The 24,986-nt window shown below is 48.4% G+C and overlaps 1 protein-coding gene across 4 annotated transcripts; it reads right to left on the bottom strand.

Moving 5' to 3' along the window:
* Positions 1 to 1,012: 1,012 nt before the first annotated feature.
* MTHFR (methylenetetrahydrofolate reductase) lies at positions 1,013 to 24,702 on the bottom strand. Of its 4 annotated transcripts, none has more exons than XM_083375565.1 (13): positions 24,676 to 24,702; positions 22,688 to 23,344; positions 19,741 to 20,007; positions 16,780 to 17,018; positions 16,582 to 16,692; positions 15,219 to 15,412; positions 14,004 to 14,254; positions 12,836 to 12,970; positions 11,337 to 11,517; positions 10,353 to 10,535; positions 9,307 to 9,408; positions 5,331 to 5,450; positions 1,013 to 1,945 (listed from the first exon to the last, which is right to left on the bottom strand). In XM_083375565.1, the coding sequence occupies exons 3-13, from the start codon at positions 19,995 to 19,997 to the stop codon at positions 1,730 to 1,732; spliced, it is 1,989 nt and encodes a 662-aa protein (XP_083231691.1). In that variant the 5' UTR covers positions 19,998 to 20,007; positions 22,688 to 23,344; positions 24,676 to 24,702; the 3' UTR covers positions 1,013 to 1,729. The 4 variants fall into 4 exon arrangements, with proteins under 4 accessions (XP_083231691.1, XP_083231690.1, XP_083231692.1 ...); XM_083375564.1 differs by having other exon boundaries at positions 23,164 to 23,344; positions 24,676 to 24,698; XM_083375566.1 differs by lacking the exon at positions 24,676 to 24,702 and having other exon boundaries at positions 22,688 to 22,866; positions 23,164 to 24,401.
* Between the last annotated feature and the right edge of the window lie 284 nt (positions 24,703 to 24,986).

Genomic DNA, 24,986 nt, shown 5'->3' with positions numbered 1-24,986 from the left:
AAGTCAATATCACGGCTGTGGTATTGACTTTGTTTGCCAGGTCACCAAAGGGGATCACATGACCCCCGGCACACGGCGACCGTCGTAAACACGAGTCAGTCACCAACCTCTGAATTTTGATCACGTGACCATTCCGATGCTGCCAGGTGCGAAACAACAGCCACTATTTTCACTTCTATTGTAACTTCGGTCACTAAGTGGGACTGTTGTAAGTCAAGGACTACAAGTGGAGCGCAGCGTGTGTCCCCAGCCCCATCAAAACCAGTGTCGGTTCATTTCCTGGCTTCTGAGATACCAGGTAGTCCTCAACGTACGACCACAAAGGAGCCCAAATTTTCTGTGGTTAAGTGAGACATTTGTTAAGGGAGGGTTGCTGTTTTTTTTCACGTTTTACATATCGTGTATCCCTGCAGTTGTTAAGTTAGTAACCCCGTTGCTACGCGAATCTGGCTTCTCCCATTGAGTCTGCTTGTCGGAAGGTCGCAAAAGGGGACCCCGGGACACCGCAACCGTCATAAATACGAGACAAGTTGCCAAGCGTCCAAATTTTCATCATCTGGCCCTTGGGGATGCTGCAAAGGTCCTAACTGTGAGGAACGGTCATAAGTCACTTTGTTCAGTGTAAACGGTCACTGTTGTACGTTGAGGACTAGCTGCGCAAAACTTTTCAAAGCGGCTCAATTCTTCCCGCGGGGAGGAAGAACAGAAACGCCTAATTTGACGCAGGTCTCTTAGCCCGGGTAGCCAGGTTCAAAACACAGGAGGAGAACAAGATGGGGGACTCCTCAATGGGGTAGGATCACAACTCCCATCGTTCCCTCCCTCCAGGCCCATTTTTGAGGCGGAGGATTTGAATCCGGGCCGTTTGCAAATACAAGGGGGGGGGAAGACGGATGGCACGGTGCCCTCTCTGACGGGCAGGAGGGGGGCAATTTTTTCCTTGGCACTGGAGACCCCACCACTTTCGGACGAGGCCGTTCTGGTGACGCCACGCCTGGAGACGTCCTGGCTGAAGTCATTTTATTCCATTTTTTTCCTTCCTTTACAAAGGTTTCGCTGGCTGCCATTCCCTTGAAACGAAACGTGGAGGGCAGTTCTCGGGGTCTGCCTCTCACAAAAATCAGAATAAATAGGGGGTGGGGGAAGTGGGTGAACTAAAAAAAAGGGGGTGGCTTGCAACTCTCAGCCAAGCTGGCCGTACTGCTCTTTAGGAGGTTTAAGAGCAGGGGTATCCAATGCCCGGGGGCCGTGGCCCACTCCCGGGCCTCAGTTTGTTCGCGGGAGAAATGGGCGTGCGTGCGTGCGTGAAGCTCCATTCGCACAAGCGACGGGCAAGCCCGCACACACGCCCACGAAGCTCCGCTCCCTCGGCTGCAAAGCTCCCGTTGGCGCCAAGAGCTTCGCGCGCCAGCACAAGCACCCCACCCACACCCAAACTCTCTCGCACGAAGCTCCATCTGCATGGAGGGCGCGACGCACACGCCGCTCGCGCGAATGGAGCTGGGTGCGCGTGCCTGCCACTCGCACGCGCAAACACACACGGCCAGGCCGGCCCGCCAAGCTGCAAAAACTGGGGACCACCGGTTTACAGCACCGGTCGTCAAAAAGTGTGTGTTTTTTTTTTAAACAAGTGGGAAAACCAGCAGGAGAATTCCGCTGGGTTTCTTAGCTGCCATGAGTTGTGACGGAGGTTTTTTTTTTAAAAAAAAATTGTCGGGGAGCCTCCGTCTCAAAAGCCGGAGGTCCTCGCCTCCTCTCCTGGACTGTTCAACTGTTCGTAGGTGTCCTCCAACACCTGCCAGAGGCAACTCTCTATGGGGAAGTCGTTGTCCACCAGGTTGACCAGGTAATAGTTGTCGTGGATGTACTGGATGATCATACGAGACGGGGATTCTTCCTCGTACAGCTTCGCCCACTGCTCGATCCACAAGGCGAAGGCCTCGTCCTGCCGGGGGGGGGGTAAGACAGACGGGTTAGAAGAAGAAGAAGAATAAAAGAATAGAATACAGGATGGAATGGAGAAGAGAATCGGAGAGAAGAGAATAGAAAAGAGAAAACAATAGATTGCAGAAGAGGAGAGGAGAGGAGAAGAATAGGAGAGGAGAGGAGAGGAGAGGAGAGGAGAGGAGAGGAGAGGAGAGGAGAGGAGAAGAGAAAATTGAATAGAATAGAATGGAATACATAGAATAGAATAGAATAGAATAGAATAGAATAGAATAGAATAGAATAGAATAGAATAGAATAGAATAGAATAGAATAGAATAATAGGAGGAATGAAGAATAGAATAGAATAGAATAATAGGAGGAATATAGAATAGAATAGAATAGAATAGAATAGGAATAGAATAGAATAGAATAGAATAGAATAGAATAGAATAGAATAGAATAGAATAGAATAGAATAGACAGATTGTAGAAGAGAAGACAATATAAAAGAGAAGAGAAAATAGAATAAGAGAATATAAAAGAAGAGAAGAGAAAATAGTATAGAATAGAATAGAGAAAATAGAAGAGAAGAATATAGAAGAGAGAAGAGAACAGACCAGAATAGAATGTGGAAGGGACCTTGGAGGTCTTCTAGTCCAGCCCTCTGCTCAAGCAGGAAAACCACCTACACCAGAGGCCCTCAACCTTTTGGGCACCAGGGACCAGTTCCGTGGTGAAAGGTTTTTCCACGGACCGGAGAGTGCGTGGTTTTGTGTGCTGCCTGCAATCCCATGGATGGGGCTTTGTGTGGACTGGTTGCTGGCATGCCACCGACCGGTACTGGTCCACGGACCGGGGGTTAGGGACCCCTGTCCTATACCATTATAGTTTATAGTTTAGTTTATAGTTTATTAAATTTTTAAACCGCCCTTCTCCCGAAGGACTCAGGGCGGTGAACAGGGCATATAATAAAAATACAGAAATACAAAAGTTAAGAAAAAATTAAATTATTGCCCAAATAAAACAGTAAAAATATACAAATATTAAAACCCTAAGTTAACTCCCCATCAGGCCAGGCCAGCTTGTTCAAATAAATGGGTCTTTAGGCAGCGCCGGAAGGAGCGGAGATCCGGTGCCATCCGGAGCTCAAACGGCAGTTGATTCCACAAAGCCGGGGCGCCCACAAAGCGGGTTGCACCTTTTAAAGAGGTCTGAGGCAGCAGAAGATGGCAAGACTCGAACACAGGATTCAGCCCGGGAGCTGTTTCCGAAATGAGTGCAGGTGGTCCTCAAATCTACAACCGCAACCGAGCCCCAGGTTTACGTTGCGAAAAAGGAAAGTTTGTTCACTGAGTTTGCCCCCATTTTACAACTTTCCTTGCCGCATTTGTTAAGGGAAGGATCTGAGGGGAGGAGGAGACCTTCGCTCCTTCCGACGTGAACTGAAGACTTATTTGTTCGAACAAGCCGGCCTGGCCTGATGGGGGATGGGTTTAGGTTTTATTGTTATTTTAAATGTATTTTAATCTACTGTTTTAACTTGGGCATCTCGTTTAATTCTTTTTTAGTTTTTGTATTCCTGTACTTTTATATGTTTGCCCTGTTCACCGCCCTGAGTCCTTCGGGAGAAGGGCGGTATACAAATAAAATAATAATAATAATAATAATAATAATAATAATAATAATAATAATAATAATAATAATAATAATAATAATAATTATTATTATTATTATTATTATTATTATTATTACCTAGTATCCCATTGGTCAAGTGACAACAGAATTCCAATTATTGACGGTTGCAGCATCCCAGGGTGTGTGTGTTTGTATGTGTATGTGTGTGTGTGTGTGTTTGTGTGTTTGTGTGTTTGTGTGTGTGTGTGTGAGACGTGATTCCCCACCCCGCCTTTTTGAGACCTTCTGACAATCAAAGTCAATGAGGAATCCAGATTCACCTAACACCCGGGTTACTAGTTTAAGTACTGCGGTGATTCGCTTAACAAACGGGGTGAGAAAGCTCGTAAAATGGGGGCGAAGCTCCCTTTGGCAAATGTCTCGCTTAGCAACGTAATTTCTGGGCTCAATTGTGCTCATGGGGGTGTCAAGCTCAATCGCGTCACATGATGTATCGTGACGATTTTTGCCTTGGCGGAGCCGGCCTGGGCGTGGCTCGAGCGTGACGCATCTGGACCGTGGGTCGCCTGTTTGATACCCCTGCTCTAGTTCGGGGGTCCCCAACCCGCCGGTCCGTAGACCGGTATTGGGCCACGGCATGCCAGCAACCGGTCCGCAGAAACAAGCAAAGCCCCATCCACGGGATGCAAGCAGCACGCAAAACCACGCACCCTCCGGTCTGCGTAAAAACCTCTCTCCACGGAAGCGGTGGTCCCTGGTGTGGCCGAAAGGTCGGGGACCCTTACTCTAGTTCAGGGGTCGGCAACCTAAAAAAGAAAAAGAGCCACTGGGAACCGGTTCCATCACAAATTAAAAAAAGCGGCAGCTTCCTCAAAGAGCGGCACCGCTGCCCGTTCGCGCGGAGGTACGCGTGCACCTCCCCAAAGGTTTGGGGAGGTGCGCGCGCAACTCCGGTCGTTCGGAGAGGTGCGCGCGCACCTCTCGGAATGGGCAGGGGCGCCGCTCTTTGAGGAAGCTGCCGCGGCCCGTCTGCTAAGCTGCCGCTTTCGGCAGCTTCACAGACAGGCCGCGGCAGCTTCCTGAAAGAGCGGCACTGCTGCCCATTCGCGCGGAGGTACGCGCTCACCTCCGGTCGTTCGGAGAGGTGCGCGCGCACCTCTCGGAATGGGCAGGGGCGCCGCTCTTTGAGGAAGCTGCCGCGGCCCGTCTGCTAAGCTGCCGCTTTCGGCAGCTTCACAGACAGGCCGCGGCAGCTTCCTGAAAGAGCGGCACTGCTGCCCATTCGCGCGGAGGTACGCGCTCACCTCCGGTCGTTCGGAGAGGTGCGCGCGCACCTCTCGGAATGGGCAGGGGCGCCGCTCTTTGAGGAAGCTGCTGCGGCCCGTCTGCTAAGCTGCCGCTTTCGGCAGCTTTGCAGACAGGCCGCGGCAGCTTCCTCAAAGAGCGGCACCGCTGCCCATTCGCGTGGAGGTACGCGCGCACCTCTCCAAAGGTTTGGGGAGGTGCGCGTGCACCTCCGCCCATTTGGGGGAGGTGCGCGTGCACCTCTCCAAACGGGCGGTGCCACTCTCCATTTGGAGAGGTGCGCGCGCACCACTGCCCATTGGAAGAGGTGCGCGCGCACCGGGCGGCTGGGAGCCGCATGCGGCTCCGGAGCCGCAGGTTGCCGACCTGTGCTAGTTGGTCGCTTCCAGCTGGAGGGCGGGCTGGACTGTGAGAAACAGGCTCAGCAGAGCTCTGCAGGTGGGAAAAACGAAACAAGAGGTTTACCTTCCAGTACATGAAACTAACTGGGTCCACCACTGTGGGCTGGATGATTTCTCTGCCCGGGAAGATCCCCCAGGTCACGGCGTTGGGCTGCATCTCGTGAGCGTTGGTGACGTTTTCTCCCTGCAGAAGCAACAGGAAAGGGTTGGAGAGGAGGAAAAGGGGCAGAGATTTCATTTTTTATAGGTCAATGCCACGGAGAGCTGTGTGACCACCCAACGATGAGACCACGCTTGGAATACTGCATCCACGTCTGTGGAGATTCTCAGTCCTCCAAGTCCCGATTGTCCCAAAAGATACTTTTTTTTTCCCAAGAGGCAACTGGACTTTCTCATTTTTCTTTTGAAGACCTTTCGCTTCTCACCCAAGAAGCTTCTTCAGCTCAGACTGGATGGGGGGGGGGAGAATGGCAGGATTTTTTTAAAAAAAAATTCCATTTATATCCCGCCCTTCTCCGAAGACTCAGGGCGGCTTACAAGCTTAGCAGTAGCCTTCATTCTATGTATATGCCTGCTTATTAGGGCTTTCACACACACACACACAAGCGGCATTATTACAAAGTCAGCTTAATTGCCCCCAACAATCTGGGTCCTCATTTTACCTACCTGGGAAGGATGGAAGGCTGAGTCAACCTTGAGCCTGGTGGGACTCGAACCTCCACTAATGGCAGGCAGCTGGTGTTACTTAAGGAGCCATTAGCCCACTGCTCCACCAAGGCTCTTTTGATTGATACTCCTTACAGACAGCCAGCCATTTGCATGCTTTTAGAGGGTCGTTGAGGCCACTTGGAGGTTTGTCTGTGTCGTCTCAGGGTCACCTGAGTGGGGCAATTGAGCACAGAGCCTCCTTGGAATTGTTGAAGGCCCCTCCTTGGAAGACAGCAAAGTCCACATTTTGGACAGAGGGGACCGCTGGTTTGAAAGAGAGGTCAGAGAGGCCATCTAGGTCAAAACTGAAAAGCCCTCTCTCAACCGAGGGGGGGGATATAGATGGACGCCATCCATCTCCAGTCTACAAGACGGTCCTTTCAAGATGAGAAGCAAAGCGGGTTCAGGGAAAGCGAGAAAGGCCAGCTGCCTCCTGAAAAAGCACCTCTGGGAACACTGCATCCAGTTACGGTCGCCACAATACACAAAAGATGTTGAGACTTCTAGAGCGGGGCTTTTCAACCTTTTCACCCATTGTACCACTTTTAGGACACGGCAACATCCGAGGACCACCAGTCGCCTAGCAAGGTTTCAAAAACATGACCAAAAAAAAAAAAGAGAGAAAAAAGTGATGAAGTACAGGTAGTTGTTGTGACTCAGGGCCAGCCTGTGGGTCCGACAGCCGGGTCCGATGTATCGGAGGACTCAGATGAGGGGGAGGAGGGAGACGAACCGGCTGATGATGGTTTGGAGGCTTTGCAGAGTCCTCAGCCGGGGACCTCTTCTCAGCTGCGTGAGCCCGAGAGTGCGGAGCATGATGACCCACAGCTGGCCCTGTTCAAGGACGCCCGACGCAGGAGGCAGTCGAGCAGGGACAAACAAAGGAAGGCTATGGGACTCCTCGGGAGGAGGCACAAGGAGACCACGCCCTGAGCTCTCTATAAAAGGAGTGTTTGGGGAGGGGCTGGTTGCTGAAAGCAACTTTTCCGCTTGAGAAGACAAGCTCTAGTGTTTTTGTTAACTGCGTAATTAAATCTTGGCAGAAGCCTTTTAGCCTTGGACGCTCTCCAGTCTCTTCTTTTGAATAGGGGTTTGCAAGAAGAGGGCTGGTTCAGAACAGTAGTCCTCGACTTACAACAGTTTGCTTCGTGACTGTTCGAAGTTACAATGGCCCTGAAAAAAGGGCCCCCCGAGCCAGAGCCGAGCAAGACACCTGCCCGCCCGCCCGGTGGCGCTCTTCCTCCTGTCCGAGGTTTTCATTGTTGTGAACGTCTGTTGAGGATTGGCAGCGGGGGTGGGGTGGGGAGGTGTTTGGTTTTTATTCCCCCCTCTGGTGGATGGTTGCAGCAGGTTTTGGTCACTCCACATGACCCTGGGACACTGTGACCGTCATAAATATGAATCAGTTGCCAAGCATCTGAATGTAAATCACAAGGCCCTGGAGATGCTGCAACATTCCAGCTGATCGGCGCTTCTTCTGGGCTCAGAAGCACCAGGATCAACGCCAAGCTCCAGCAGGAGCCTGGCGCTGATCCTGGCGCTTCCGCTGAGCCCTGACAGCCCTGCAGCTCCAGGTGTCTCTCGCTCAAGCTTGTGCGGTGCTGACACTGGTTCAGCTCATTCCCCTCCCCCGCTAGCACTTTTCTAGGATGGTCACGTACCACTTGCCAGCTGCCAATGTACCACAGGTGGTACCCGTACCACTGGTTGAAAAGCCCTGTTCTAGAAAGAGGACAGTGAAGAGCAACAGAGATGATCAGGGGAGGCTAAAACATTCAAGGAACGGTTGCTGGAATTGGGTATGTCTAGTTTCATGAAGAGAAGGACGAGGGGGAACATGATAGCAGCCTTCCAGTATCTCAGGGGCTGCCCCAAAGAAGAGGGAGTCAAGCTATTCTCCAAAGCCCCTGAAGGCAGGACAAGAAGCAACGGATGGGAACTCATCAAGGAGAGAAGGAGAAATTTCCTGACTACAAGAACAATTAACCAGTGGAACGGCTTGTCTCCAGAAGTTGTGGATGCTCCATCACTCATCTCTCCTTTAAGAAGAGAGTGAACAACGGATTTGTCTGAAATGGTTTAAGGTTTCCTGCTCAACAGGGGCTGGACTAGAAGACCTCCAAAGTCCTTCCCAACCCTGCTATTCTATTCGGTTCTCTATAAATATATATAAGGGAATATATTTCCAAACAAGCCATCCACTGACCCATAGATACTAACAACATCTGTGGACTATGCGAAAGAGACAATCCACCAGCCCAAAAGAGAACAAAAAGACTGCAGCAATTCTCCACCAGTACTCAGCACTCAGATCAGCATAGATTAACTCTGTTGTGATTTAGTGTCAGCCTGTGCTCCCAGCAGCTGAGTCCGATGAATCTGAGGAGGAGGAGGAGGAGGAGGGGTTTGGAGAGCCTTTGGTGTCGGAGGGAGGCTCTGATGCACTGCAGGACTCTCAGCCTGGCCCCTCCAGTCACATTCCTCATGAGGCTCAGCTGTATGAGGAGGAGGTGTCAGACTCAGAGGAGTCACAGCTGAATCTTTTCAGAGACGCTAGAAGCAGAAGGCAATCCAGCAGAGCAGAGAAAAGCAATGAGGCAACTCAGTGAGAGGAGGAGAAGGCAGTGAGAAGCCACGCCTTGGGACTGATAATAAAAGGGGAAGGTGTGGGCAGGGCTGGTTGCTGAAGGCAACCATTCGTCAACATTCTAAGGGAATCCTGGTCTGTTCTTGCTACTTTTGTTTAACTCTTGTTTGTTGACTCTTGTTTGATATTTTGATTCATTTATTGAAGGAAATATACTGTTGCTATTTTGTTTGAACTGTAAATAAATTTGGGTTGGGTTTTTCCAGGAAAAAGGAAAAAGGGGTTGTCCCTGACACACAGAGAGGACCAGTCGTAGGCTGGAACAGGACAGAACTCCAAGGTCACCTTCAGACCAGCAAGCAAGCAAGCAACAGCCAAAGAGGCATCAGTAAACAGCCCAACCAAAGGATTCGTCCCCCACTCACACAAACAGGCAAGACGCAAGAATATAAACAGGCAAGCCAACAGCCCTCCTTACTAGCACTGACGAGGTTACCCAGTTAGGCTAACGAAACGTCTGCAAGAAAAAAAAGCAAGCTCGGACAGCGCCGAGGACCCCTCCGTCTATTTTCAAGAAGATATGAGCTGGGGTCAGACTAGAAAGCCTCCCGAGATCCCTTCCAACTCTTCTTATTCTGTTGTTATTTTTTTTTCTAGCTGAGCAGAGCGGAGCCGATTCTGTTCTCTGACCGATGGGAGATGCGTGCTTTTGAGGGGGGGGGGGGCTGAGAAATTCCCAAAATACCTTCACGTTGACGATGTGGTAATTCACTCGCTGTCCGTATTTTTTCAGAACTGCCAGAAGAGCCTTGATGTTCTCAGCGGAGGTGAAAAACTCCAGGTAAGCCTAAAGGTCAGAGGAGAGAAAAGGACGGCATTTTTTTTTTGTTCTGTCCACACATCTTAAAGTTTATGAAGTGGAAACAACCTCGCAAGTGGCCGCAGTTTTTAAGAAAGCTAATTTTTTTTAAAAAAATGTATTTTTCCAACTGCTTCCCGATCGAACCAATTTTCTCAGCTCCCACCAAACCCTCTGGGTTTGCACAACCGACAAGCTGAAATAATTATCCTAGGCCAAGGTTCGCTCTAAACAAATCTGGGTTAAGGGTGTTGTGTGAACACAGCTTCTCTGTGTCTGTGCATGGTCAAAGATATTTAAGCAGCGAGGTTTTCTTCTTAATCTCATTAGGGCTGTAAGGAGAGAGGCGGTGAGAACACCGTTATTTTGTGCTGCCTTGTTGGATGATGGAAGTTAGGGATGAATTGAACTACGAATTATGGATGCACACAATTAAGCCCATACCGATTGTGTTTGAGGTTGTAACTGCTTTTTTTGTGTGAATCGTTTTAATTAGAGGGAGGAGATTGCCAACAGGGATAATCTGGGACATCGTTTTGCTGTATCCCCTGGGGTTCACTCTGGGGTGTCATTTATGGGCCTCCCAGTAGCAAAAACAGGCTTGTAATGAGGGATGATTCCCCTCTGAGACCCCCCATGAGCTTCTCTTAATACTGTTTAATCTCTGCGCCGCTTGCTTTAATGGTTTTAAGAATAATCAAAATCCCCTTTTCCCTGGTCTTCTGAATGGGCTGATCGTTTGAGGCTTGAGGCTCCCTCTCCTTAGGCACAAAGCCAGCTGGGCGACCTTATGCCAGTCCCCTCTCTCTCAGCCCCGGGAAGCAAGCAATGGTCAACCACTTCCAAAGGAAACCCCTGGGAGTTTTCCAGGGGTCAAGACTGACCCAAAGAGACAGAAACAAAGAACCAACCACGTCGGCTCAAGATACTACCTTCTGGAAGACGTAGCCGCCTTCTGGTCCCCAACCCACGATGGGGTCCGTGGAAGGCTTTCCATTGATGTTGGGTTGGGAGTTGATGGTCAAGATGCCTCTTCTGTTGACTTTAACCAGCTCGTCCTTCATGAGGTTGGTCTCAGCAGCCAGAGGGTCATCGTTCCACGGCAAACAGGTGACCTTGTGGAAAAGGACACAGAGGACAAAGTTACAGAAGGGTGTTTGTCAACCCTGGTCATTGGGAGACGGGTAGACTTCATCTCCCAGCATTCCAAAGGTGCTTTTTCAGGAGGCAACTGGACTTCCTTGGTTTTTTTCTTTGAAGGCGTTTCGCTTCTCATCTAAGAAGCTTCTCAGCTCTGACCGAATGTTGGGGAATGGAAGGATTTATACTCCTTGCAGAGAGCTGGTCATTTGCATCCTTTTCGAGAGTCGTTGAGGCCACCTGGAGGTTTATCTTGTGTCCTCAGGGTCACCTGAGTAGTGCAAATGTGTGCTCAGGTGAATGTGATTCATTTGCCCCACTCAGGTGACCCTGAGGACACAAATAAACCTCCAGGTGGCCTCAACGACTCTCTAAAAGGATGCAAATGACCGGCTGTCTGCAAGGAGTATAAATCCTTCCATTCCCCCCCACCATCCGGTCAGAGCTGAAGAAGCTTCTTGGATGAGAAGCGAAACGTCTTCAAAGAAAAACAAGGAAGTCCAGTGGCTTCCTGAAAAAAGCACCCTTGGGACAACCACGACCTGGAGGATGGAGCATCTTCACAGAAACTCCCAGAATTCCCCAGCCAGCACAACTAGCTGGGGTATTCTGGGTGTTGAAGTCCATCCGTCTTCCAAGTGGCCAAGGCTGAGCTACATCGCTAGAGAAGGAGCACTAGATCAAAGTAGCCCACATTGGCTTGGTCTTCTTACAGCCGACATCCATCTTTCTTCTCCTTCTCCCAGAAGAAGTCCCTACTCCTCCTGAATTCTCACCTTGTGTCCATTTCGGTTGGACTCCCCAGCAATGTAGCACCTGAAGACTTCATAAACGCTCTCCTCGCTGCTCAGCTCTTCTCCCCACATCTTCAGGAGCTCTTCTCGCGGGGACTTGCTCTTCAAGTAGAAAAGGTAGTAGTCTTTTAGCTCCCCAAAAGCGGGGGACGAAGAGTTGCCCCTGGAGATTTGGGGGAGAATTGGCATGTTGAAGAGAAAGAAGGACCAACGTAGGACACTCTCAACCGCTTTTGGTTGATTGCGTCCTTGTCCCTTTATTATTATTACAGCCAAAGGCCAGCACATAAATTACAACATTCAAACAAAACAGAGCGAAACGACACACAAGACGACACAGCAATGTGTTACAATTAGCGACGTAAATCAATGGGTGACCGAGGTCTGCCTAGTTTTACAGACAGCATGACGAAACCTAGCTACCTTCAGAAAAACTGAATCGTACTGACCTGAGGGGAAAAAAAATACATTGGGCGTGGTCTAACGCTGCATAAAAACATGTAATAAAATTAATTATACAAGATTATTAAAGAGATCAAAAATGTTTACGTTTCTGGCGAATCCCCAAGGCTGCTGTGCAGAATCTGGCCACCTGCGCCGCGATCACTGCCAGCTCGGGTTGATTGTGGCTGGAGAGCCTTTACATTAATGTTTAAATTCAGGGCCTGGCCTTTGTGAGCAGTCCACCACTAGCAGAAAGCTAGATACAGGCAGTCCTCGACTTACGACCATTCACTTAGTGACCCAAGTTACAATGTGCGTTGAAAAAAGGGACTTGTGACAGTTTTCCCACCCTTGTGACCGTTCCAGCATCCCCCCCCACCGTCAACATTCAGATGCTCGGCAACGTATTTACGACGGTTGCGTGTCCCGTGGTCGTGTGATCCCCTTGGGCGGCCTTCCGCCCAGCAAAGTCAGTGGACAAGCCAGATTCTCTTAATAACTGTGTTACCCACTTAGCGACCACAGTGATTTACTTAACAACGGAGACAAAAAAAGGGGCAAAGCTCATTTAACAAATGCCTCGCTTAGCAACAGAAATTCTGGGGGTCATAAACCGAGGACTACCTGTAAATAATTTATTCTAAAATTCTGGGGATTATAACATAATTGTAAGTGCAGGTTCGCATCCCACCAGGCTCAAGGTTGACTCAGCCTTCCATCCTTCCGAGGTAGGTAAAATGAGGACCCAAATTGTTGGGGGCAATTAAGCTGACTTTGTAATAATGCCGCTTGGGGTGTGTGTGTGAAAGCCCTAATAAGCAGGCATATACATAGAATGAAGGCTACTGCTAAGCTTGTAAGCCGCCCTGAGTCTTCGGAGAAGGGCGGGATATAAATGGAATTAAAATAAATAAAAATAAATAAAATAAATCTTGAACGAGGAGCCGACGTGAATTCATCTTAAGCACGACTGACCCGCCGTGCAACCTATTTCGTTTTGCTTCGACGAGGCCCGACTGCCAGAGGACTACACTCACCATCGTCCGTTGGGGAATTCGTCCCACTCCTGCGTCCGATAGATGTAGCTCTTGGGTCGGGATGCCCAGAAAATAGGTCGGACGTCTTCGACTCGCCGTTTGGGGTGAGCGCTGACTGCCCATGGCAAGGGACGCCTGGCGTGGAAGATATCGGGGCCAGAAAAATTAAAATGGTTCAAAGTCTGGATCACGGCTTTTTTTTTTAAGATAGCTGACCTTGACTAACCCTGATGGAAAAGGGTTGGTTGAGAAATCAGTAAGTCGCGCTTGGAATCTTCCCTCAGGGTTTGGAAATTCTGTTTTCCTTAGTTTGTATTTCTGCAATCCTCCCTGCCTTCTCCTGGATGTTAACAGTGACATTTTTAAAAGCAAACCAACTCCAAACTCAGCTCAAAGGGGAAGTGAGGTCAAAGTTATGAGGCATTATTCCCCATAGACAAGAGCAGGGGTTTCCAAACTTGGCCACTTTAAGCCTTGTGGACTTCAACTCCCAGAATTCCTCAGAAACCGGGCCACTTTAAGACCTGTGGACTTCAACTCCCAGAATTCCTCAAAAATTTGGCTACTTTAAGACTTGTGGACTTCAACTCCCAGAATCCCCCAGAACCTTGGCCACTTTAAGTCTTGTGAACTTCAACTCCCAGAATCCCCCAGAATTTTGGCCACTTTAATCCTTGTTGACTTCAACTCCCAGAATTCCTCAAAAATTTGGCTACTTTAAGACTTGTGGACTTCAACTCCCAGAATCCCCCAGAAACTTGGCCACTTTAAGCCTTGTTGACTTCAACTCCCAGAATTCCTCAAAAACTTGGCCACTTTAAGCCTTGTTGACTTCAACTCCTAGAATTCCTCAAAAATTTGGCTGCTTTAAGACTTGTGGACTTCAACTCCCAGAATCCCTCAGAAACTTGGCTACTTTTAAGCTTTGTGGCCTTCCAGAATTCCCCACCCAGCTTGAAGTCCACAAGTCTTAAAGTGGCCACGTCTGGAGAGCCCTGGCCAAGATCAAATTTCCTTTGGCTCAGTGAAATAGGCCAACCCAGACCTTAGGGTGATTAACCATGATTTATGGCTCAACGTGCTTTGCAAATGAGACTACTCTGACTTGTTTGCCAAGCCAAGGCTGAGCCCCAGGTGTCCAGCCATCCCACCTTCTGGACAGACCCACCTAGGGTCTTCTTTCCAGAGCCCCAACCGTCGGAGGATCTCCAGGGTGGCCACCTCGCGGTTCAGGGTATAGAAATGCAGACCGTGCACCAGGCCGCTGTCCAAGAGTTCTCGGCACATCTTGACGGCCAGCTCAATACCGTAGTTCCTGATGGCCGCGTCATTGTCCTTGATGGGCTCAATGACGTCCTTGATTTCCTGAGGCACCACTAATTTTGAGAGCTTCACGAGCTGGCGGAGAGAATGGTAGCCCTGGAAAGAAGCAAAATGGCTGGCTGAGAGTGGAAAAGCCGACGTCTCTGAAAATGACTAGTTACAATGGTTTGGACAGATTTCCAGAAAACATGGCGGACTCCAGGAACCATTTGCACATCATCTTGCAGACAAAAAGGCTCCACACCCATTTGCCCCGCTCAGGTGACCCTGAGGACACAGTTAAACCTCCCAAATGGTCTCAAGGACTCTCTGAAACAGGGGTCTTCAAACTTGGCCCTTTCATGACTTGTGGACTTCAACTCCCAGAATTCCTCAGCCAGCGTGAGGGAACTATGACCCTTTTATGACTTGTGGACTTTAACTCCCAGCCTGGCTGAGGAATTCTGGGAGTTGAAGTCCACAAGTCATAAAAGGGCCAAGTTTGAAGTCCCTGGCTCTAAAAAGATGCAAATGACCAGCTCTCTGCAAGGAGTATAAATCCTTCCATTTCTCACCATCCAGTCAGAGTTTATTTAATCGATTAAATTCATTTACCTCCCATCTCGTGCTTCCAGGTGACTCTGGCCTTGTGGTACTACAATTCCTCTTTTATAACGCCGGCATATTATGACTTACGACCACAGTGGTGTCCAAAACTTCTACGGCTGAGCAAGACAGCCGTTAAGCGAGCATGGCCTCATTTTACGACCTTTCATGCCACGTGAATCCCTGCAGTCGTTCAGTTAGCAACCTGGCCATTAAACGAATCTGGATTCCCCCTTGACTTTGCTTGTCGGAAGGTCGCAAAAGGGGGATCGCGTGATTTCCCGCCCCCACCCCCAGGACACTGCAACCGTCATAAATACGAGTCAGTTGCCAAGCGTCTGGATTTTGATCGCGAGACCCACGGGGGATGCTGAAACGGTCGTCAGTGTGAAACACGGTCACAAGTCTCTTTTTTCAGGGGCGTTGCAACTTTGGACAGTTACTAAATGAACTGTTGCATGTAGCACACCTTTACCTGGATGGGGAATATGCCTGGCACCACGGGGCAGCTGATCCCAATGTCCTGGCAATCCTTTAGAAATTTGAGGAAGGTTTCCGTCCGGAAAAATAGCTGGGTAATGACAAAATCCGCCCCAGCGGAGACTTTTTCCTTGAGGTGCTTCAAGTCCTCCATGTAACTCTCGGCCTCTGGGTGGCCTCCGGGATAACCTTCCCAAAAAAAGAAAGAAAATGGCGGTCTCCAGGCTGGTTCCAAGCCCTTGTCCTTATCAAAATATCCTCCGCATAATGCACAATCACGTTGACAGTTAGGACAAACTTGTTTTGCAAGATTTGATTTGTGGTTTCTTGATTTTCCTCCACTCGGTCTCCAGAAGCAGAGACCGTGTGATTTTTTTTTATTTTTGGAGGGGGGGAGGGGGCTTGGTCAAAAAAGGGCTCCTCTTTTTTTCTTCCCAAGTCATCCGGGACCTAGGACGAATCCAGAAGGGAGTTTTTTTCTGAATTAAAACTTCGAAACCTGGGTGAAATTCACAAATCTCTCTCTAGAGACTTGCATACGGAGTGGCTGTGCCATCTGGATTTTTTAGAGCGGGGAGGGGGAGGGGTAGGCCACCTTGGCTCCTTTATGACTTGTGGACTTCAATTCCCAGAATTCCTGAGCCAGCATGGGGGAACTATGGCCCCTTCATGACTTGCGGACTTCAACTCCCAGAATTCCGGAGCCAGCATGAGTGAACTATGGCCCCTACATGACTCGTGGACTTCAACTCCCAGAATTCCTGAGCCAGCATGAGGGAACTATGGCCCCCTCATGACTTGCGGACTTCAACTCCCAGAATTCCTGAGCCAGCATGGGGGAACTATGGCCCCTTCATGACTCGAGGACTTCAACTCCCAGGATTCCTCAGCCAGCATGGGGGAACTATGGCCTGGCTGAGGAATTCTGGGAGTTGAAGTCCAAAAGTCATAAAAGGGCCGAGTTGGAAGACCCCTGTCTTAGAGAGCCATAACATACCAGGATGGAGATGGAGACTCGGTGTGTATCATTGGGTAGGCAACAAAAGACTAAATTTCACTTCATGCCCATAAAAAGCAGCATGGGGGAAGTGAAACTTGAGAAATGGAGAAAACTGTATTGGTTCTTCGTTAGACACAAAGCCAGCTGGGCGAGCTTAAGCCTGTTTCCCTCCCTCGAACCCAACAGGTCAACAGGTCATGAAAACTTTGCCCCCCAAATTGCAGAGACTGGGCCAGGCCATTGCCGAGTCCAACGTGACCTGAAGAAGCGCCACCACTGGTTAGAAAAGATGGAGAAAGATGGAAGATCTTCTCCTGAGAAAATCAGGAGAACCTTTGTATGAAACCCGTCTACTCACCTGCCACACAGAGGTCAAAATAATCGTCAAACTCCTGACGGATGTGCTTCACCAGGTCCACTGCGTGGTTGAAGCCCTCCAGTTCCTCTTCCCATTCTTCCCCAGAGGGATCTGCGGGAGAAGAAGACCCCCATTGTTAAGGAAAACACGGCTCTTCCTTCCCGTGGACGAAACGACCACCGCGTTGGCGTTCCCCACCTCCTCGCAGCGCCATAATATTCTTCAGCCCCAATCGTTTGGCCTTCTGCAAGTGGGCGGTGATGGTTCCCCTGCTCTGGTTGCAACAGGTCATGTGGAGTATCGTCTCTAGGCCACAGTAGTTGAGGGCGGTGGTGGCCATCATCATGGACGAGGTCTCCTTATCGGAGCCCGGATCGCCAGCTGGATGCCAAGTGACATCGATGAAAAGAGGGCCGCCTGCCCCCATGCGGTCAAACCTGCAAGGGGCAAAACAAACAAGTCATCTGCAGCTGCTGGGTCATCAGAAAGCAACCCAAAAGATCTTCTGCAGAAAAGAGGAAGAAGTAGTAGAGTGGAGTGAGATTGCTTTATCAGTTCATCAAGACACTGCATTAAACTCTCATTATTGGGGGAAAAAAGGGACAAGGTGGCTTAGTGGGTTAGGACACTGAGCTTGTCAATCTGAAGGTCCGCAGTTTGGTGGGTCGAATCCCGAGTGCCGCATAACAGAGTAAGCACCTGTTACTCATCCCAGCTTCTGCCAACCTAGCAGTTCGAAAGCACGTAAAAAATGCAAGTAGAAAAATAGGGACCACTCCGGTGGGAAGGTAACAGCGTTCCGTGCGCCTTTGACGTCTAGTCATGCCGGCCACATGACCACGGAGACGTCCTCGGACAAGCGCTGGCTCTTCGGCTTTGAAACGGAGATGAGCACCGGCCCCTAAAGTTGGAAACGACTAGCACGCATGTGCGGGGGAACCTTTACCTTACCTATTGGAGAAAAGCAGGATATGTGGTAACTGTGCTCTCCTAACCCACATTCAGAGTTTACAGGTAGTCTTCAACTTACATCCATTTTTTTTGGTGCCTGGTTGAAATTACAAGGGCACTAAAAAAGGGACTTATGACCCTTTTTTACACAACTGTTGCAGCCTCCCCATGGTCACGCGATCGAAATTGAGACGCTTGGCAACTGGTTCATATTTATGACGGTTTCAGTGTCCGGGGGGTGGGTGGGGGAACCTTCTAACAACCAACTGGGAAGTCAGATTTACTTAACAACCCTGTTTCTAACTTAACAACTACAATAATTCCCTTAACAACCGTGGCAAGTAGGCTCGTAAAACGGGGCAAAAATGTCTTAACAACCGTCTTGCTTAGCAGCGGAAATTTTGGGCTCCCCTGTGTGGTCGTTAAATCGAGGACTACCTGTGTTAGAAAGAGGGCGTTAGGCCATTGTGTTCCCTTAACCCAGATTCAGGGTTTGTTGGGTTGAGACCACCCAGCGCCAATGGAAGTGGAGGAGATGTGAGGGAAGGAGACCCCAAAGCCCCAAAGTGGACATCAGTGTGGAGCTGACCTTCTACAACAGATGGACCTTGTCCATCCACTCAGGATTTAAAACGAATCCACGGATACTTTCGAGGCTTGGAATAATAATAATAACAACAACCTGGTTGATACCTAGGTTGCTGGCAGCAACCCGTGTCAACCATTAGTACCAGTCAATTTGAGTGTTCAGTTGACTGAGTTTCATGTTTTATGAATAAAAGTTTTATATTATAATAATAATAATAATAATAATAATAATAATAATAATAATAATAATATTGCAGCTTCCTGCAATAACTCCAGCAAAGCTACAAAAAACTGCACTACTCGGAGATACCTAGGATGCTGGCAGCAACCCGTGTCAACCATTAGTACCAGTCAATTTGAGTGTTCAGTTGATTGAGTTTCATGTTTTATGAATAAAAGTTTTATATAATAATAATAATAATAATAATAATAATAATAATAATAATAATAATAATAATAATAATAATAATATGTCGAGAATGACAAGGTGAAGATCTTGTGGGACTTCCAAATACAGACAGATCGCCATATGGAACGCAACCCGCCAGATATCACAGTCGTAGAGAACCGAAGCGTACAGCTGATTGGTATCGCTGTACCAGGAGATGCCAGAGTCGGGGAAAAAAAGAACTGGGAAAAATTACGAAATACCGCAACCTGGCCATCGAAACTGTGCGATTATGGATGAAACGTGTAACAGTGACGCCCACTGTCATCGGGGCACTGGGAACTATGTCCCAAAACTCTGCAAAACACCTCAAGAAATTGCAGCTTCCTGCAATAACTCCAGCAAAGCTACAAAAAACGGCACTACTCGGAACATCTTACATTTTAAGGAGATACCTGGCTGATACCTAGGATTGTAGAATAGAATAGAATAGAATAGAATAGAATAGAATAGAATAGAATAGAATAGAATAGAATAGAATAGAATAGAATAGAATAGAATAGAATAGAATAGAATAGAAAGATTGTAGAATAGAATAGACAAATTATAGGAATAGAATAGAATAGAAAGATTGTAGAATAGAATAGACAAATTATAGGAATAGAATAGAATAGAATAGAATAGAATAGAATAGAAAGATTGTAGAATAGAATAGACAAATTATAGGAATAGAATAGAATAGAATAGAATAGAATAGAATAGAACAGAACAGAACAGAACAGAACAGAATAGAATAGAATAGAATAGGAATAGAATAGAATAGAATAGAATAGAATAGAATAGAATAGAATAGAATAGAATAGGACAGATTGTAGAATAGACAAATTATAGAATAGAATAGAATAGAATAGAATAGAATAGAATAGAATAGAATAGAATAGACAGATTGTAGAATTAGAATAGAATAGATTGTAGAAAATAATAATAATAATAATAATAATAATAATAATAATAATAATAATAATAATAATAATAATAATAATACAGCAAAGCTACAAAAAACTGCGCTACTCGGAGATACCTAGGATGCTGGCAGCAACCCATGTCAACCATTAGCGCCAGTCAATTTGAGTGTTCAGTTGACTGAGTTTCACGCTTTATTAATAAAAGTTTTATCATCATAATCATCATCATCATCATCCACTCTTAGCCTCCACGATCTGCTTCTTCACCTGGAGATGAGGTTCACAGCTCCGTTGGACGTCCGGGGAGGGAAGAACTCCAGGGAAAACCACTTGTCCCCGGATTCCTGCCGGCGGTGCATTTTGTCCCGCAGGCGCTCGTGACGCTCCATGTCCAGGACGGGAGTGGAGCACCGGGAGCTGTTTTGAGAACTCTCTCCGCTGCTGCTGCTGCTGGCGCCATCCGGTCGGGTCCCGCCGAGGCCGTTGCTCACCAGGGAAAGCTCGCCGTGGGACTCGTTGACCATCCTGAGGGCCCTGGATGAAGAAAGAGGAGGCCAGATGACCAAAGAGTCACGCTTAGCCCAGATTCTGGGCGGAAACCCATTTCTTTATAAGTAGTTCTCGACTTACGGCCACAAAAATGGAGCCCCAAATTTCTGTTGCTAAGCGGGACATTTGTGAAGTGAGTTAGTCTACATGTTAAGACCTTTCTTGTCGCTGTCGTTCAGTGAATCCCTGTGCTTACAGGTAATCCTCACAGATCTTTTAGGAACCGTTCAGAGTTAACGACGGCACTGGGGAAAAGGGACTTAGGACCATTTTTTTTCACCCTTACGACCTGATCAAAGTTTCAAGTTTCAAATTTTATTTAATTTGTATACCGCCCTTCTCCTTGGTAAGGACTCAGGGCGGTTCACAGGGCATATATAAAAAAAGACAATACAAAAATAAAAAAAGATTAAACCCATGCCCAGTTAAAAACAGTAATACAAATCTAAAACGACGAATTAAAACCCATAATCCCCTGTCAGGCCAGACCAGCCATTTCAAATAGGTGGGTCTTCAGGCCCCGACGGAAAGTTCGGAGGTCTGATGCCGTCCGGAGCTCCACCGGCAGTTGGTTCCATAATGCCGGAGCGCCCACAGAGAAGGCCCTCCCCCTGGGGGCCACCAGTCAGCATTCCCTGACCGGAGGCACCCTGAGGAGGCCCTCTCTGTGGGAACGCACAGGGTGGAGGGGAGTTGATGCCGGCAGCAGGTGGTCCCTGAGGTATCCCGGACCCATGCCATGTAAGGACTTAAAGATCGTAACCAAAACCTTGAACCTCACCCGAAAGACAACTGGTAACCAACGCAGCTCGCGGAGCAAAGGTGTAACATGGGAGTACCGGGAAACTCCCAGGACAACTCTCGCGGCCGCATTCTGTACCAGTTGGAGCCTCCGAGTGGTCTTCAAGGGAAGCCCCATGTAGAGAGCATTACAGTAGTCAAGGCGAGAGGTCACGAGCGCATGAGTGACCGTACACAGGGCATCCCGGTTCAGATAGGGTTGCAACTGGCGCACCAGGCGAACCTGGGCGAAAGCCCCCCTAGTCACGGCCACTATATGCTCTTCCAAAGTAAGCCGTGAATCTAGAAGGACTCCCAGGTTGCGAGCCCTATCCACGGGGGGTAAGAGCTCACCCCCCATAGAAAGAGATGGAACGTTTTGAATGTCCCGGGATGCCGGGATGTACAGCCACTCAGTCTTGTCAGGGTTGAGTTGAAGTCTGTTCCTCCCCATCCAGACCCGAACCGCCTCCAGGCAACGGGACATCACAGCGAGGGCATCACTGGGGTGGTTTGGGGTCGAAAAGAAAAGTTGGGTATCATCGGCATATTGATGATACCCAACTCCAAAACCACGAATGATCTCACCCAGCGGCTTCATATAGATGTTGAACAGGAGAGGCGAGAGGACCGACCCCTGAGGAACTCCACAAACGAGAGACCTCGAGGTCGACCTCTGCCCTCCTGCCAACAAAGTTCAGACGCTAGGCAAGTGACTCGTATTTCTGACGGTCGCAGCGTCCTGGGGGGGTCGCGGGGTCCCCTTTGGCGACCTGCTGACAAGCCAGGTTTGCTCAGTCACCCGCAGTGACTAACTTAACGAATACAGTGATCCGCTTAACAACCGTAGCCAGGAAAGTCGTAAAATGGGGCAAAACCCGCCTAACAAATGTCTCGTTTAACAACATAAAGTCTGGGCTCCATTGTGGTCATTAAGTCGAGGACGAACTGTATTAAGTTAATGACAGGGCTGTTAAATGAATCTGGCTTCCCCCTTGACTTTGCTTGCTGGAAAGTCGCAAAAGGGGGAAATCACTTGACCCCCGTGGCACTGCGACCGTCATAAGTATGAGTCAGTTGCCAAGGGTCTGGATTTTGATCACGTGACCGTGGGGGAGGCCTCAACCCTTGTGGGAAAAACGGTCCCAGGTCACATTTTGCAGGGCTGTTGTTAACTTCGATCGGTTGTATTACAAGCTGCATGCAACGAAATTCCGTTTTGATGTATGCCGATTGGCGTACAAAGTGACAATAAAGATTATTAAATTTATACGCCGCCCATCTCGAAGTCAAGCCACTCCAAGTGGCTTAGTAATTTCTCCCAGCCTTCGTCCAAGCAGGTTTTTCTAGCTAGTGGCTCTCTTATTTATTTTTATTTGTCTGCAAACGAATGGAAATCTTAAAAAAAAAAAGCAATTTGGGCTAGACGCCAGGCAGGAAGGAATGGGGGTGGGGGTGGGGAAAGCAGCCCTATTTTGCCTATAAGAGAGCTAAATTATTCTGCAACAGATCAGCGCTCGGCTGATTAATCGGCTCCAAATCCGCGCTGCAAGTGATGGGATTAATTCCCCAGGCGCGGCCGGATTGGAACTAAAAACAGAACAGGGAAGAGAGAATGGGAAGGAGTGGGGGGGGGGGGTTGCACCCCAAACAGAAAAGGCAGGAAAGGAGCAGCAAAATTTAATAAGAAATTTCAGCCGCGACGGATTTACGCTCCCGTCCTGGTGTCGCTCGGCCGCTAACTAGGCTTGTAAATTGTGCAGACCGCCAGTTTCCAATTGGGGAAAAGTGTGTGGGGGGGCCCATGGCTAGTTTTCAGGGTCCCATCAGAGGAGGAAGTAAAGGCAAGGGATGCACAGAGAGTGGTCCTTAAGCATTCACTCACCTGGTGTCGGTGCTGCGCCTCTGGGCAAGTGTCCACCGGGGTCCGGAGGATCCCTCCAGTTTGGCTGACCGATTCAGGCCTTCCAGTTTGCTAATTCTGGGAGCTGCTGGGCCAAGTTCACCCGAGCATTTGCTGAGTAAATGCTGCTGGATCTGGATCTGACGACCCTTGCCAGCCGTCTGGAGAAATTGCAAGCCGCCGATCCCTTGAAGTCACACCTTGTCGGTGTCACAATCTCCCTTCCAAGGGGAGCAACCTGCAGGCCGCCCCTTCTCTCATCTAATCACCAAGGGGCTTTTCTACCAATGGGGAGGTGGGTTTCCAAGAGAAAAAGCGCCCCCCAGCCCCATTTGCTAAAGAAAGCAAAGCGGCTTGAGGGTGAGGTTATTTATCAAGACAAAGAAACAACAGGAAACTGGATCCCAAACGTGCGTTGTCTTTTTTTTCTTTTCTTTTCTTTTCTTTTTTAAACTCACCTCGCAATGGGCGTTTTTTCGGCCAACTCCATCGGTCAAGTCCAAAGTTTTGGCTCCCGCAAAGCACAACGGCAAAAAAATAAATAAATAAAAGCTGGAAGGGGTGTGTGCATGTGTCAAACCTCCTTAAATTCCTCTTCCGCAGCAGGCATGGTGGAAGGGACCCATCTTTCCTGTAGTACTAGGAATAATAATAATAATAATAATAATAATAATAATAATAATAATAATCACAATCTTATTATTCATTAATAAAACATCATGCAAGTCTGACAATCCTATTTTAGCCGATGGCAAAATTGCAGGAAAAAAAACAAATACAACGTTTGACCCAGGATCTTCCCTCCTTTTAGAGACTAGTTACGGTGTGTTGTGGGTCACTGTTAATTCTAACGGTTTGGGGGCTGGTCCAACACCCCCCCCAAGTTTTGTTTTTCCTGTACAAGGGAAGACTAGTCCAATGCCTTTAACCATTACACCGCGCTGCTCTCCCCCGTTAAGATTGCAGTTGCCATTGATCTGGCCCCCTTTAAGGTGATGGGTGGTGAGGATGGGACTTGTGGTTAGTGGTGATGGGCCTTGCAGTCCACCCACTGAGGGTGGCTTTTTGTACCCAGCAGGAAAGGAAGTTGAAGGTCAACCCCAAATCTGCCCTCCATTATCTCAGCCCACCCATATAAGGGGGCAAAATCTGGTGCCTATTTATAAACCCTGGCGGGGGAGATATTTATGGTAAGGAAATTTTTTTTTTTAGGGTGGGGCAGAAGGAAATATTCTTTGCAATTCTCACTAGGGTTTTTCTTCTGGCAATTGTTATGCCAGAGTTATGGCAATTGAGCAGGGAAAGGGGGCGGTGTTTTTTTTTAAATTGCACGAGGGTTCTTGATTGATTTGGTTTTAATTTTGATTGTATTAAATTTATACGCCGCCCTTCTCCCTGAGGACTCTCACAACCATAAAAATTTAAAAAAAACGTAAAAGTACAAAATTTTAAAAAGAATTAAAACAATAGATGCAACAAATACAAGACAGTTTGCAACTTGCTCCTGCAAAGGATAACATGGATTTTATTTTCATTTTCGCTGGATATAAATGGAATTAAAATAAATAAATAAAAAAATAAAACACCCCAAGGCAGCGCTGGAGGGAGGTGCAAACCTTTGCAAGGGACATAAATTGCACGCCTTTGATTCATTCGCATGCAAAACGAGGCAATTCATTGAATTGAAAGGCATTAAATTCCCCAGGAGGCGTGTGTGTGTGTGGGGAGGGAAATGCGCAGCGAGGGAAGGGGATTCGGCTTTATTTATTTATTTATTCATTGAAATGCGTTATTTTGTGGCCGCTGGGGAAAAAAAAAAGAAAGTATTGCTTTCTCCTCCCCCATTTCTTAATGGTTTCTTCCACCCTTCCCTTGCCAGTCGCCTACTACGGAAAGGGGCTCCACTTCGCCTCCCCCCCCCACACGGTCCGGACAGATGGAACGCTCCGCGTGCGCGCGCGCCCACTCACCTTCCTCGCGGCGACCCCCTCCCTCCCTCCCTCGCTCTCGCGCCGGCGTGGACAACAGAGAGGGGGGGAAAAAAAGAGAGAGAGAGAGAGAGAGAGAGAGAGAGAGAGAAACGGAGCGCATGCGCAGCAACCTTTCGGCAATTTCCCTCGTGGCCGCCTCTTTTAAATCTCCGCTTCTAAATACAATTTCATAGCCACGCCCCCCTCGGGACTACAGCCACGCCCCTTCTGTATTAATGGCGCGATGCCCGCTTCCACGATGGCAGCGCTGGCGTCATTTTACCCTTTATTTTTAAATACCAGACGTCTTT

Source organism: Vipera ursinii (assembly GCF_947247035.1).
Source record: "Vipera ursinii genome assembly, chromosome: 17".
Taxonomy (NCBI): domain Eukaryota; kingdom Metazoa; phylum Chordata; class Lepidosauria; order Squamata; family Viperidae; genus Vipera; species Vipera ursinii.
The sequence above is the reverse complement of the archived record's forward strand: the minus strand, read 5'-3'. Positions and strand labels throughout refer to the sequence as shown.

Excerpts from the sequence above, each read along its gene's own strand:
- MTHFR (XM_083375564.1), bottom strand. The coding sequence starts at position 23,195 with ATGGAGTTGGCCGAAAAAACGCCCATTGCGAG. Across the intron at positions 15,413-16,581 it reads TTTTGACCTCTGTGTGGCAG|GTTATCCCGGAGGCCACCCA; the intron begins GTGAGTAGACGG and ends TTTTTTGGGAAG. Across the intron at positions 1,946-5,330 it reads TTAGTTTCATGTACTGGAAG|GACGAGGCCTTCGCCTTGTG; the intron begins GTAAACCTCTTG and ends CCCCCCCGGCAG.